The sequence below is a fragment of the Microtus oregoni genome, unplaced genomic scaffold (assembly GCF_018167655.1).
Source record: "Microtus oregoni isolate MIOR12 unplaced genomic scaffold, Mior012 000002F_ref0000024, whole genome shotgun sequence".
Lineage (NCBI taxonomy): Eukaryota > Metazoa > Chordata > Mammalia > Rodentia > Cricetidae > Microtus > Microtus oregoni.
The window spans coordinates 31,279,218-31,293,474 of NW_024543061.1; the positions used below are offsets into that span (position 1 = coordinate 31,279,218).

General features: G+C 45.9%; 1 protein-coding gene across 3 annotated transcripts in view; it reads left to right on the plus strand.

Moving 5' to 3' along the window:
- The first annotated feature begins 2,297 nt into the window (after positions 1–2,297).
- The window catches only part of Zxdc (ZXD family zinc finger C), a 33,309-nt gene continuing 21,349 nt past the window's right edge, over positions 2,298–14,257 (plus strand). Inside the window, exons 1-5 of one of the 3 annotated variants that reach the window (XM_041680293.1) lie at positions 2,298–3,372; positions 5,263–5,415; positions 5,509–5,587; positions 6,461–6,591; positions 12,978–13,148. In XM_041680293.1, coding sequence (XP_041536227.1) covers positions 2,391–3,372; positions 5,263–5,415; positions 5,509–5,587; positions 6,461–6,591; positions 12,978–13,148 — 1,516 coding nt within the window. In that variant the 5' untranslated portion in view covers positions 2,298–2,390. The remainder of the gene's footprint in view (positions 3,373–5,262; positions 5,416–5,508; positions 5,588–6,460; positions 6,592–12,977; positions 13,149–14,257) is intronic. The other 2 variants (XM_041680307.1, XM_041680300.1) reach the window with 2 other exon arrangements.

Here is a 14,257-nt window from a genome sequence, read left to right on the forward strand (position 1 = left end):
GACAGCATTTAGCAGAATGCCCTTCCGTGCTAGACTGAGCAAGGCTGCATTGCATAGAGGACCACATTTGTTTAGCTATTCGGCCACTGTGAATGTTGGTGTGAGCACAGGTGTGCATGTATCTACCTGTAGCGCGAGTTCTAATTGGTCTTAATAATAAAAACCCAGAGTCAGATATTGGGGGTGAAAGCTGAAAGATCAAAGAAGCAGAGCAGCCAGCCACTAGTTCTTACCTCTATGAAATCCTCAGACCAAACGAGGTATCCTGTCTCTACAAACCCTCAGACCAAACGCTGTCTCTACGAAACCTCAGACTGAATCCTGAGCTCCTGTATCCTCCTGCTTTCCCTCTCTGCCCAGCCATACCACTTCCTGTCTCCACCACCCTAGTGCTGGGATTAAAGGCGTGTGTCACCACTTCCTGGCCTCTAGGGCTAACAAGTGTGGCTCGCTCTGCACTCTGATCTTCAGGAAAGCTTTATTTGTTAAAGCACAAACAAAATATCACCACATCCACCAGAGCCCCTGCTTTCAGCGCTTTTGAGTCTGCACCTAAAACTCTAACTATAAGATCGCATAATTTCATGTTTTTTTAAGGAACTATCAAAACATTTTCCCTATAAAATAATTTCTAAATCTAGAATTGATTTTCTAAGCTATTTGTGATCTAAAACAAATCAATTAAGGTCAGTGAGATGGATCAATGCTTAAAGGCACCTGCTACCCAACCTGATGACCTGAGTTTAACCCCAGAACCTGCATGATGGAAGGATAAACTGACTGCAGTGAGCTGTCCTCTGACCCCCACCTACTATGGTACACACACACACCCCACAACCAAATAATAAACTCAATGCCAAAGAGAATCTAGGGTGTACTAAAAGCCTCATTCTCCACCCCACCACAGAAGTGGCATCAAAGATCATTCTAGAAAATTTTTTCAGAGTATATAAGCACATGCACAGATAATGCAATGCTCTCTCATACAAACAAATGGAATATTCCAATTTCAGTGTTGACTTTTAGACATTCTTTTTTTAATTGAAGCATACAAAAGAGTCATTGCTGTCAAGTTTGTCGTTCGTAGTTTTGTATATCCGATGTGCTGTTCAGTGAGCACCTCTAATGCAGAAACCTTTTGCTCCACAGAGAACCTATCACTATTAGAAGTTAATCCTAATTCCCCATCTCCCCCATAGTCACCAGTGGCCACTAATCTACTGTCTGATGGACTTAGCTCTTCTGAACATTTCCTATACATGTCATTATTATAACACATCTCCTTTCAAAACTAAAATGTTTTTTTTTGGTTTGGGCATGATATAACTTGCAATATTTTATGTTATGGCTCAAAAATATTTCACTGTATAAACACATATTCATCTAATGATGAAAAATTGGGTTATTTCCACTGGGGAGTTGTAACTAAGGCTATACAAATATTCATGTAGTTTATGCATGGACATATTTCCATCCCTCTTGGAGTAGATACAGGGGGAGCTGCATAGCCTTGCATAGTAAGGGACAGGTTGGTGGGAAATGGGGATAAATCAGTGTGGGTGCAAAGGGCAGGTTGGTAAGGTTTTAATAGTATTTTCACCTTTATAAGACTAAAGCCTTCCCTGCAGAAAACAGACTGAGTGGGAGGCAGTTGAGTGAAGGGAGGCTGAAGACTGGCCCCTTAGTTATTTGAGACCTAGAAATGAAATAGGTTTGAATTTGAATGGTGATGACAGAAATGAAGGGACTCCAGACAAATCCATATGGGAGAAGTAAGGCAGCAGAGTCCAGGGAACAACTAGCAAGTTAGTAGGCTAACTCTGTGTCAAGGCAACAAGAGAATGCCCTTAGTGGCATAGGCAGGGATCCCATCAGGACCTGCTACGGGGCAATCAAGGGCTGTAGTCCGGTAGTACCAAGTAGGTATGCACTTCAGCGAGGTCATGGAGAAGATGTCAAGCAAAGTGGAGAGGTTCAAAGCCTGCCTGCAAGTTCCGGGCCAGGTGGCTGCAGATAAACCTGACATCTGTTTCCTCACACCTGGCAATCACGGATTGAATTAGCTCATATTTTCAAAGCACAGAGGGCACGAGAAACTCTTACAAACTGGGATTAGTTTTCATTCCTTTGCGTTACCCAATAGCAAAAGGAAGAGCCAAAGGCTGAAGACCCTCTTTTCTCAAACTGGAACTCACACCAAAGTACACAGAAGTTGGAAGCCCCTGTCCCACCCCCCGGGGCCCTCGTGACTACAGTCCCGACAGCCCTCGCGCGCCACGCCCACGGCTCTTGCGCACGCGCAGCTCGAGTTGCGACTCGGCCTTACTCTACGCGGAGCTTTGACAGAGACTCCCTAAGGGGTGGCGGGGCGGACCCTTGGCGTCGCGCGCATGCCTGGCAGGGCCGGGCGGCTCTTCTCCGGAGGCTGTGGCTCTGAGGCCTCAGCTGGGCCTAAGATGGACCTCCCGGCCATGCTCGCCGCCCCGGTCGCGCGGGGAGACCAACATGGCGGTGGGCCAAGCCGACTTCGCCGCGGCGCGGGGCCGTCCTTCGGTGCGGGCCCCGGGCGCCGCCGCCTGCTGCTACTGAGGGGCCCGGAAGATGGCGGGCCCGGGCCGCGTCAGGAGGAGGCCCCGGGGCCGGGGCCGAGCCCGCCGCCCTCCGAGGACGGCGGCGACTCCTTCGTGGTACTACTGGAAGTGCCGCGCGCGACTGACGCCCACGGACAGGGGGAGGCCGAGCCGGGTCCCGGCGCGAGTCCCCCAGAGCAGGTCCCGGCCGCCGCCCCCGGCGCGGCTCTGGCGGGCACCGTCACCATCCACAACCAGGACCTCCTGGTGCGCTTCGACCGCGGTGTCTTCACGCTGGCCGCAGCGCCCGCGCCGGTCGCCCCGAGCCTGCATCCCGCGACCATCCCGGGCCCAGAACCCTCGAGCGCTTCCGTGGTTCGCCGCGGAGCGGTGGCCTCCAGCGCTGGCTCTCCAGCCTACCGCTGCCCGGAGCCGCAGTGCGCACTGAGCTTCGCCAAGAAGCACCAGTTGAAGGTGCACCTGCTGACGCACGGCAGCCTCCAGGGCCGGCGGCCCTTCAAGTGCCCGCTGGATGGCTGCGGCTGGGCCTTCACCACCTCCTACAAGCTGAAGCGACACCTGCAGTCGCACGACAAGCTGCGGCCCTTTGGCTGCCCGGTGGGGGGCTGCGGCAAGAAGTTCACCACGGTGTACAACCTCAAGGCACACATGAAGGGCCACGAACAGGAGAGCCTGTTCAAGTGCGAGGTGTGCGCCGAGCGCTTCCCCACACACGCCAAGCTCAGCTCCCACCAGCGCAGCCACTTCGAGCCCGAGCGCCCCTACAAGTGTGATTTCCCCGGTGAGCGCGAGCCGCGGACCTGCGGGGGCGGGCGGAACCAGCCGGTGTCGGGACCAGGGACCAAGCTCTGTGTCGCTGTCTAGGCAGGGTTTACCTGGGGATGCCCTAAGTGGGGAGCGTGCAAAGAAACACTCCCGTGTTTGTGTTCACGTTCCTTCCAGGTAGTTAGATGTGAAGCCTTGGGTTCCTACCGCGAAGTGGCAAGCATAGTCACAGCTGTCCCTGGCAGAGGCCACAAATCCTTTGTTAAGATGCTTCCTCTGAAAATGACTGCTTCTCAGAGTTGATTGAATTGGGACTTTTTCTCAATCTACTCAAGTTTATTAGAATATGCTAGTAGATCCAAGACTCATAAGGCCAAGTATGTCTCCTTAAATTACTGAGAGGATGGCAGTACACGTTAGTGTTTCTCTGGACCCTCTCCAGCCTCTTTGAAAGAAAGGCCCACGAATTAGCAGGCACAGAGCCCCCAGGGATACCTTGTCCGTCCCAGTATTATACAGAGTGATGCTCCTTCACCAGGGTGAACCGCTGCAGCCACCATCAGGTGTGTGGCACAAATGTTTTTGTGTCTTCTATGCTTTATTTTTGTCAGACTTCTTAGTTTCTGGGACATGTATACACACTATTCTAATAATACACATTATAGAGTATGCTCATATGTAGGGTTTGCAACAAAGTCTGTTACTGTATTCTTACATGCCCACAGACTATCTGATACAGTCTGAAAATCTGTGTGCTGTACTGTGTGAAGGACAGGGATTCACATAAAAGCATGAGGTGCCACTGAGGGTTTTGTGATCAGTTGGGTTTCCATAGAAGCTAAGAGAGGGGCTGGAGAGCACCATTAAGTGTCCAGTCAAGAAAGGATTCTTTTAACAACATGAGCCAGGAAGTGGTGGTGGGAGTTGTGGGGAGGCTTCAGGTAAAAGATCACAGAGGCAGGATAAAAGAGCATGGCGATTGATTGGGGGTGATGAGGGCTGTTGCTAAGGCAGAGAATGCTAATGTTCAGATTAGACTAATCAGTTGCATCCTATGTAGCAAAGGGAACAGATTGAAACTAAGTATGGAAGAGGACTTTTGGATGGGGCAGAGATTCCCTGGGCTGCTACTTTTATTCAGGGTTGTGCAGTGCTTCACAGCCATAATGATAGCATTTTAGGGACTCTGAGGAAGAGCTTCAACAAAGATAGCTCCTAAACATCTTTCAGCTTTTTATTTTCCACCCTGTTTGAACACCGAATATTTCTGTCAAAGAAGTATTGATGTAGGAATTGCTGAGGTGTAGGTTGCTTGGGTTAATGGGGTGGGTTTGGGTGGGTCTATGCGGATGGAGGTGAATATGACAAGAACCTGAGGAAATGGATGAAAGAAAAAGAGAAAACAGATGATAAGATGTGGGGCTGCCCATTGCAGAGGCTGGAGGAAATTGAAAAGTGTGGAGGATGCAGTATCCCCCAGTGGGATAGAAAATCTTAGCTAGTGGGATGGTTGCAGCCCTGCAGAGCTGTCCAAGACTAACTCTTGCTCATTAGTGCGTTTTGTCCTGCTGATTTCTTGGGTTTCACTCAGACAGCATTGCCAACTGAGTTTGTGGAAGACTCATAGTTTATGCAGATTGGCTACAGAACTGCCTGGCCAAGGCTGTGTTTGGAGGACACTTAATCACTTGTGCCATCTCCACATAACTCTGCAGCAAGTGGCCTGTGTGTGCTACTCCTACTGTACTTCTAGAAAGCTAAATATTGGTGGGCAGGGCTTTGCAGAGATGGTTTCCGAGTCATGTCTTTGTCTGCTCATGGTGAATGTGCCCCAGGCTGTGGACACTGTAAGCTGCCCTGTGTGCTTTTGTCATCCTATGAGCTGAATTTTGTTTTCTTTATTCAGGCTGTGAGAAGACATTCATCACAGTGAGTGCCCTGTTTTCCCATAACCGAGCCCACTTCAGGGAACAAGAGCTCTTTTCCTGTTCCTTTCCTGGATGCAATAAACAGTATGACAAAGCCTGTCGACTGAAAATTCACCTGCGAAGTCATACAGGTATGAGTTAGAGGGTGCACCACAGTGTGGACCCATGCTTTGCGCTGGCTATTGTGCTCATAGTTACACTGTGTCACTTTTTTCTTTTACAAGGTGAAAGGCCATTTATTTGTGACTCAGACAGTTGTGGCTGGACCTTCACTAGTATGTCCAAACTTCTAAGGCACAAAAGGTAAACCTTACATTTTGTTATTTAGGTTCTGAAAGCACATGAAGTATGTGTCATAAAACACTTTGAGCGAATCACTTACAGATTTCAGACTGTTTAAAATGGAGCTCAGTGTCAGTGTTGTAGAAAATCAGAAAACTGTAAGGAAAGCACTAAGAATCTCACTTGATAGCAATTGTTTCCTGTTAGGTTTGGATTGGTTTACTTAGCATACTGTCATACAATTACATTTTTTTCCTCTTAGATGTTTTAGAAATACTTTTTTTCATGTTCTTACAAACTTTCAGTAGTGATATTGACATCTGGGGTCTGTGTACCCGTGATGTTCAATATGTTGTCTCATTCCATCTTGGTCACAGCTCCAAGATTAGTATTATTCACACTTAGGGAATGGGTGGCCCATGTTGCTTTGCATAACTGGAATCTGAGGTGCTCAGAGCAAAAACATTACTTAGAAAAGGACAGTCTTTCTAAGTTGACTTAAGAGAATTCTTTCCCACTGTTGCCAGGTGCACTCTTGTTCGCTCCCCACCCCACCCCCATCTCTATGTCTGTCAGTCTGTCTATCTTCTGGCCATCTGTGGCTTGGAAAGCACATAGACGATAGATACTTCTAAACAGTTTAGATTGCTGCATTCACTCCTTTGGGACTCACCTAGTCCTAGATTGTTGTAGCATTAATTGTTCTGTGTCTGGCTATGGGGCCACCTTAATTATCAAAGTTGAGTTTCTGATTATGGGGCAGCCAAACAAACTCTGTGTGCACATTCTGAAATGCACTGATCGTTCTGAATGGAGAGAGCATGCTGTTTCTGTGTCTAAAGTCTCATTCCTGTGAACCTGTGAGTAGTAATTGTTCCTTCATTTTTGTTTCAGGAAACATGATGATGACCGGAGATTCATCTGCCCTGTGGAAGGCTGTGGCAAGTCATTCACTAGAGCAGAACATCTGAAGGGCCACAGTATCACCCACCTGGGAACAAAGCCATTCGAGTGCCCTGTGGAAGGTAGCCTTTAAAATGTCGATTTAGCTGTAGACAAAGTGCCACAGCGACACTCATGTTGAGCTATAAATTTGAGTTGCAGAAGCACTAAGATAATTGCCAGTCACAGCATTGATGGAGCCCACTCGGACAGAAATCAACAGGGTGTGCCTAGGAGGGGTCACTGAGGCTAAAGAAATGTTAGACTGAGAGAAATTATTGAGACAGAAAACACAGGATAGATTCAGGGGACTGCCAGCTTACTCTGGCCAGTTTCAAGTTTATTTCAGAGCCTGCTTATATACAAAAGCAGAGCAAAACACAGCACAGTCAGTCAGTATCTAACCATAAGACCATTCCTGTCCTCGAGTGAGCAGCCTCCTATCTGACTTGTACTTGCTGCTCAGAAGCAGCCTTATATGATGTTCCTGAGGTTTAGCATCAGCAGCGTTCTTTCTACTAGATAGAGTGTTCTTTTCTCATAAGCAAAATGCTCTTTGCCATGGGCTAAATCAGAAGTCTCTCACAGCCCTCAAGGTTATTGGAAAAAGCAGAACAGGCAAGCTTGAACTCAAACGACTTTTTTAAGTCAGAATTGACTCCAGATGGAAACTGAGTCACACGTGGGCTCCCACACAGCACACAGCACTGTATTTGGTTGGTTGAAAGTGCATGCACACCGTCTTAGGAGTGTATTGGAAGAGGTACAGGTTTGCCTTCTGCCCTGACACTCAGTCTGAGGCTCTAGTTCCACTACCTGTTTAACTTGGTGATTATGAGGAACGGGTGAAGTGAGGAGAAGAATGCTTCTTTATATATAGTCTGGCACATAGCTTGGGCTCACTAAATGACAAGCAACTAGTCTTATTGCAACCGGACAGAAATAGTCTGTCTGATTTCTTTTTTTTCAAGCTAGGGTTTCTTTGTGTAACAGTTCTAGCTGTCCTGGAACTAGCTCTTGCAGAACAGGTTGGCCTCAAACTCACAGAGATCTACCTGCCTCTGCCTCCCAAATGCTGGGATTAAAGGCATGCGCCACCACCGCCTGGCCTGTCTGATTTTTTTTTTTTTATAAGAGTATTGCTGAGGCTTTGTCTTAGTTAGGGTTTCTATTGCTGTGATAAAAAACCATCACCAAAAGTAACCTGGAGTATGTTTCAGCTTATACTTCTTTGTTACAGTTCATCATCAAAGAAAACCAGGGCAGGAACTCAAAGAAGGGATCTGGTGGCCGAAGCTAAAGTAGAGGCCATGGGGTAGTTCTGGTTACTGGCTTGCTTCCATGGCTTGCTCAGCCAGTTTTCTTATAGCACCAAGGACCACAGGCCAAGGAATATTACCACCCACAGTGAGTTTGACCCTGCCACGTCAATCATAAATCAAAAAAAAAAAACCTCATAGATATAGCCACAGACCAATCATGCGGAGACATTCTTCTCAATTAAAGTTCCCTTTTCAAAAAGACTAACTTGTATAAAACTAGGTAGCACAGGCTTTTTTTCTTTAAAATGCTAAAGTGTAATTTATTTGCCAAAAATTTGTATGACCCATTCATACAAATCAGATGGGCCCTAAATTGATGGCCTCAGCTAAATCTGTGGACTTTAGTTATCTTAGCTGGAGAAGGATAATAAAGACCACTTAAAGCCAGCACCAGTTCTTTTTTTTTTTAACTATTTATTTATTTATTATGTATACAATGTTCTGTCTGTATGCCTGCAGGCCAGAAGAGGGCGCCAGACCTCATTACAGATGGTTGTGAGCCACTATGTGGTTGCTGGGAATTGAACTCAGGACCTTTGGAAGAGCAGGCAATGCTCTTAACCACTGAGCCATCTCTTCAGCCCCCCCAGCACCAGTTCTTACAGCATACTGAACATAATACAAATGGTATGATCAAGTTCTCCTTATCAGCATACTAACTGTAAGTGTGGACAGATAAATAGGAACATACAAGCTGCTGTGAGATGTCTACACTTCATCCATACTGCTCTTGAGGGAGTGTGAATGTCCTGGTCAGCTTAAGGAGGAAAAGCTAACCGGACATTAAAGGATGGCTATTGGAAACGGAGAATTCACAGCCGTTCACTTGGAGACAAAGCCTAGTCTGGTCTGTGGAGAGGAACTACAGTCACCCTGGGCTGGGGGCTAGCAGCTCAAAAGAGAATCCCATCAATAGCAAAGACAGAAGTCAGAGCATGCTGTAATGATTTGGACCTGGATGAGGGAGGGACAGTAGTTGAGATCAGTGTCTCAACTGAAATTGGGAGGGGAGAGGGTTTGGTCATATGGTACATAAAATGATAAACTATACCATCAGCTTGGCTTAAGGTACTCAGCAGACTCTGTCTGCTGCTGGCTTAGAATAGGCTGGACTACAAGTGAGGCAGGTGGCATACAGGTCTTTGCATAAACCCTGCAAGTGGATGGAATTCTCAAGCAATTGAAAGTGTAAATTCGCCAGGTGGTGGTGGGGCACGTCTTAAATCTCAGCACTTGGAAGGCAGAGGCAGGTGGATCTCCGAGTTTGAGACTAGCCTGGTTTATAGGAGCTAGTTCCAGGACAAACTCCAAAACTGCAGAGAAACCCTGTCTCAAAAAGAAAAAAGAAAAGAAAAGTAAGTGTGAATTCTGGATTCTAGTCCTGAGTCTGCCATTTGTCTGGCTCAGAGAGGTCCTGGGATTAGCAGCTTAAGCTCTGTGCCTTTTTTCCTATCCATAAAGTAAATAAAACCTTATAAATTCTTGCAGAGATTCAACTAATTAAAACTTTTAAAGCTTGTAAAAGCATTGATACTAGTCAGTTCTGATGATTATAGTGATTGCTATTAGGTGGAGTTTTGTTTCCTATATTTTAAGCCTCGGAGGAGAGCCACATACAGTGGTAGAACAGTGAAAAGGCTGTCCTGCTGGGAGCTCTAGGTAGGGTGCTAAACCAGAAGGATGTCTGTGGAGGGCCAACTCAGAATGCTGAGGCCCTCAAGTGCCATTTGGTGTTGGTGGGCAAGTTTTAGTAGGATAACTCAGGCAGGGTTGCTGATCAATGGGCAGGGACTGCTCATTTTTACAGCTTTTCTGGAGGTGATTGGTGGGAGAAGAAAGGGCAGAAGTTCACTGTTAAAGAGAGAGCATTTGTTTTTGAAGTTCTCAAGGAGCTTTGAGTCATTAAGATAACCAGCCTCAGCAGAGAGAAGTGTAGCAGAGTTGTGCAGAGACTCCAGAACCCCTTCTTACTGGACTAAGTGAAGCTAGGGCCTGTGTTCAGAGTAGCATCGGGCCCATCCTCAAGGTGGTGGGCAGTGCCAGTCCCCAGGACCTCCAAGTGGGCTATTTAAGGAAAAATCGAGCCATAAGAGGAAGGACCCTGACTATCTCTGTGCAGTTTGGGACTTAACTTCATTCTCACATGAAACTTCAAACATGTTTCTAAACAAGCTCTAAATCTGTTCCTTATCTTGACCCCCATGCATCTCATTTTACAGACAAGGAAAAGCTGCTCTGCAAAGGGCCAGAAATTTGTCCATAGGGCTGGAAAGATGGCTCAGAGGTTAAGGGCATTGCCTGCTCTTCCAAAAGTCCTGAGTTCAATTCCCAGCAACCACATGGTGGCTCACAACCATCTGTAATGAGGTCTGGTGCCCTCTTCTGGCTTGCAGGCATACACACAGACAGACTATTGTATACATAATAAATAAATAAAATATTTTTTTGGAGATCAGACCTTTGTCAGAGGTGGGCGGTCCTTGGGCTTCCCACAGGTCAGGGAACCCTGATTGCTCTTCGAGCAGATGAGGGAGGAGGACTTGATCGGGGGAGGGGGAGGGAAATGGGAAGTGGTTGCGGGGAGGAGGCAGAAATCCTTAATAAATAAATTAATTAATTAATTAAAAAATATTTTTTAAAAAAAGAAAGAAATTTGTCCATAGCCATGGAGCAAATGAGGGTTGCGTGCAGACAGCCTTAGCTGGGCAGCTCCCTGGACTTTTACACCTTTCTAGTCCAGGCCTCGTCCCATCACTCACCAGGGGCAGAGTCACCCACCTTGCCCAGGCACCTGTGTCTCAGTCTTCTCAGAAGCTGTTTCTACAGCAGTCATTATTTTAGCTCTGATCTTGTTCTTGTTCTGCCTTTTATTCTAACTTAATACCTACATGCTCAGCCAACTCACAAGCCTCAGCTCTGCCTCCCCTTTCTGGGTCTATGAAGGGCAGAACACCAACATGACAGGCAGAAAGAGATGAAGGTAAGGTAATCAATTGTAAATGTGTATGCCTTCCAGCATTTGAATCCAGATCTGCTGTGTAAGTGAGTTGAGCTCCACTTGTACCTGTGACCTAGAGACATTTGATCAGTTTCTGAGCTGCACAGAGATGAAATAGGTTGGGTTGCCTTTTGGTCACATGTTGAGATAGTTCCAATCCCTAGAACTGTAGCATTCCTTTTTTTTTTTTTTTTTGGTAATTGCTTAATAGAGGTGATTATACATTTTTGCAACTAAACTTTGGAGGAGTTGTTTTGACTTAACTCTGAGCAGTGGATGGAAGTGGAGTGAGTTTGATCTGGTCACATATCTTATACTGACTAATTCATGGTTTGCTTATTCCTTTACAATTTTTCCTTTATCCCGTGGCTCCTCCTAGGGTATTTGGTATATGTCATTTGTCACAGGCCAGTGCTTAGGAACGTAGTGTCATGCTTTATATTAGTTGTGGTTCTCTAGAACAGAATTGCTGAAGTGGCTCCCTCTCTCTCTTTCTCTTTCTCTCTCTCTATACATAGATAGATAGACAGATTGATTGATTGATTGATTTTAAAAGGGGGTTTATTAGAGTGGCTTACAGGCTGTAGTTCAGCTAGTTCCAACAGTGACTGTCCCCTGAAGTAAAGTTTAAGAATCGTTCAGTCCACAAGGCTGGATGTCTCAGCTAGTCATCAGTATACATTGGAATCCCAAAGAATTCTCTAATGCCAGTGAAGGAATGCCTTGGCATCACAATAGATAAACTTGCCAGAGATGGTGAGGATAAGCAGGCAAAAGACAAAAACTTTCATATTCTATGTCCTTTTATATAGGCTGCCACCAGAGAATGTGGCCCAGATTTATGGTGGGTCTTCTGACCTCAAATCAAGAAAAATCCCTCACAAGTGTTTAGTTAATTCCACATGTAGTAAAGTTGACAACCAAGGTTAGCTATCACAAATTCACTCCTTGTCAACTTGGTACACAATCATATCTCCTTAAGTCATTAAGAGGTTTCATTTCCAAATAAAATCAATAACCAGGCAATAATTACTCCTAAAACTGCTAACACATTATATATCTTAGACTAGCTGGTAATGTCCCTTAAGGGACATTCTTTAGTATCTTGTAACTTACATATGATAACCACTGATACCTCAATTGTGTTATATAACATGATAAAGAAATCTAGGAAAGAAAATGAAATATCTTTACAATACATTCTTAACAAAATGTGACAGAAACACATGTCAATTATCATCCTCAGTTTTGCAACTGGTCACGTGGCATTAGTAGTTACTGCTACCTTCTTCTGCTACCCATTCTGTATTTCCATCACCCCAACAAGCACCTCATCGGGTCTTGTTTTTGTCGTTGTTTTATTTTTTTTATCCTTAAGTGACCCAAACCTTTATTCTTGAAAGATCTGAGCCCTTTGTCATCCTGCATGGATTGAGTTGTAATTCCCCATTGGTTTAATTTCTGTCTTAGTTAAGGGTTTACTATTGCTGTGATGAAACACCATAACCAAAAGCAACTTGAGGGTAAAAGGGTTTATTTGGTTTACATATACTGAGTCACAGTCTATTAGAGGAAGCCAAGGAAAGAACTCAAGTTGTACAGGAACCTGGAGGTCGGAGCTGATGAAGAGACCACAGAGGAGTGCTGCTTATTGGCTTGCTACTCATGGCTTGTTCATCCTGCTTTCATAGAGTGTCTAGGACTACCAACCCAGAGTGATACCACCCACAATGGTCTGGGCCCTCCCATATCAATCACTAATTTTAAAAAAAAAATGCTTGACAGGCTTACCTATAGCCTGATTTTATGGAAGTATTTTATCATGTGGTTCCCTCCTCTCAGATTATTCTAGCTTGTATCAGGTTGACATAAAACTAGTTGACACATGATTCTTAATTGCAGTTGTGGGTGTGGGAGGTACATGTGGCACAGTGGGTCACAGTGTATATGTGGAGGTCAGAAGATAACTTTGTAGAGTTGGTTTCTTCCTTTCATCTTCATGTGAGTTCTGGAAATCAAACTCAAGTTATCAGACTTGGCTGCAAACACCTCCCTTTTGAGCTGTCTTACCACTCCATATCATTTTAATGTAATTAGGAAGTATCCTTGATCATCCTCAGATGTAACTCTTGTTTCCTCTCTGTTCAAGGGTGCTGTGCCAGGTTCTCAGCTCGAAGCAGTCTGTACATTCATTCTAAGAAACACCTGCAGGATGTGGGTGCTCCGAAAAGCCGCTGCCCAGTGTCCAACTGCAACCGACTCTTCACCTCTAAGCACAGCATGAAGGCACACATGGTGCGGCAGCACAGCCGGCGCCAAGGTTTGTGACTGTGGCCCCTGAGAGTTGCAAAAATGTACACGCCTGAGCATGAGAGAACAGGGATGATGCCTCTCCCTCTCATCACTCAGTCATGTATAAACCATGAATTTGGAGCTATGGATTACCACACAGCCATGGAACTTTTGCACTCTCTCCTCTCCTGCTACTTGCATCTTACCACAGCCCCTTTGTATTTGGTTTGCCCTTGCCTGTGAAGTCCTTCCTATCAGCCTGTCTGCAACTGGATGCTTTTCCCTGTAACTGCATCCTCTCAGTCTGTCTCACCATGTCCACTGTTCCTGAGCACTGAATCCTGTTTCTTCCTCCTGGTCTTAGGAGATAGCGGATTCTACACAGAGAACTGTGTTCTAAAGATGGGCAGGAAACCCTCCAAGCGCAGAGCAAAGTTGTGTCTTAGAAATGGGCTGAGGTATGAGAGACCTCATGATAGTGGTCAAGGGCATGTGGCGGGGAGGATGCTGAGCATGCAGGACCTGACCTTCAGCATCTGTGGTACAGCACTTAGAAACTTGCCCCTCTAGGTCTTATCTACAATTGTATGCAGGACATCAAGAATGTAGGAGAGGCAACAATGTCTGTATCTCTCTAGTGCATTCACAGAGACGGTTCTCTCTGAGATGAGGTAGGTTCTGCTGTTGGTATGGTAATTGGTGGAGGCCGTACATGTTTCTAACCAGTTCCCCCTCACTGTGATCTGAGAAGCAGACAATACCATTTAGCCTATTCCCAGTTGGTGTCAGCTTTCCTCCCAGAGGGTCTCAACCTTCTCTCCAGCTCTGAACTGGTGCTGTATGGCCCCACAGGCCTCAGCATGACATGACTTCTTAAACTGTATCTCCCTTACCCTAAGCTAGCTAATTCAGGTTACTTTCACAAGTTTTCCCTAAACTCTGGATGGGTGAGAAGTCCTGCTAGCAGACCCATGTTTATTGTATATACATCAGCTGACTCATCTAGCATTCCTCTTGCCCATTGTCAGTAGAGGACCAGGAACTCAGAGCAGTGTGATGAATGCCAGCTTGTTTCAGTTCACTTCACAACTGTCCTGCTGCTGCAGAAATACCTGCCAAGGTCACAGCAAGAGGGAG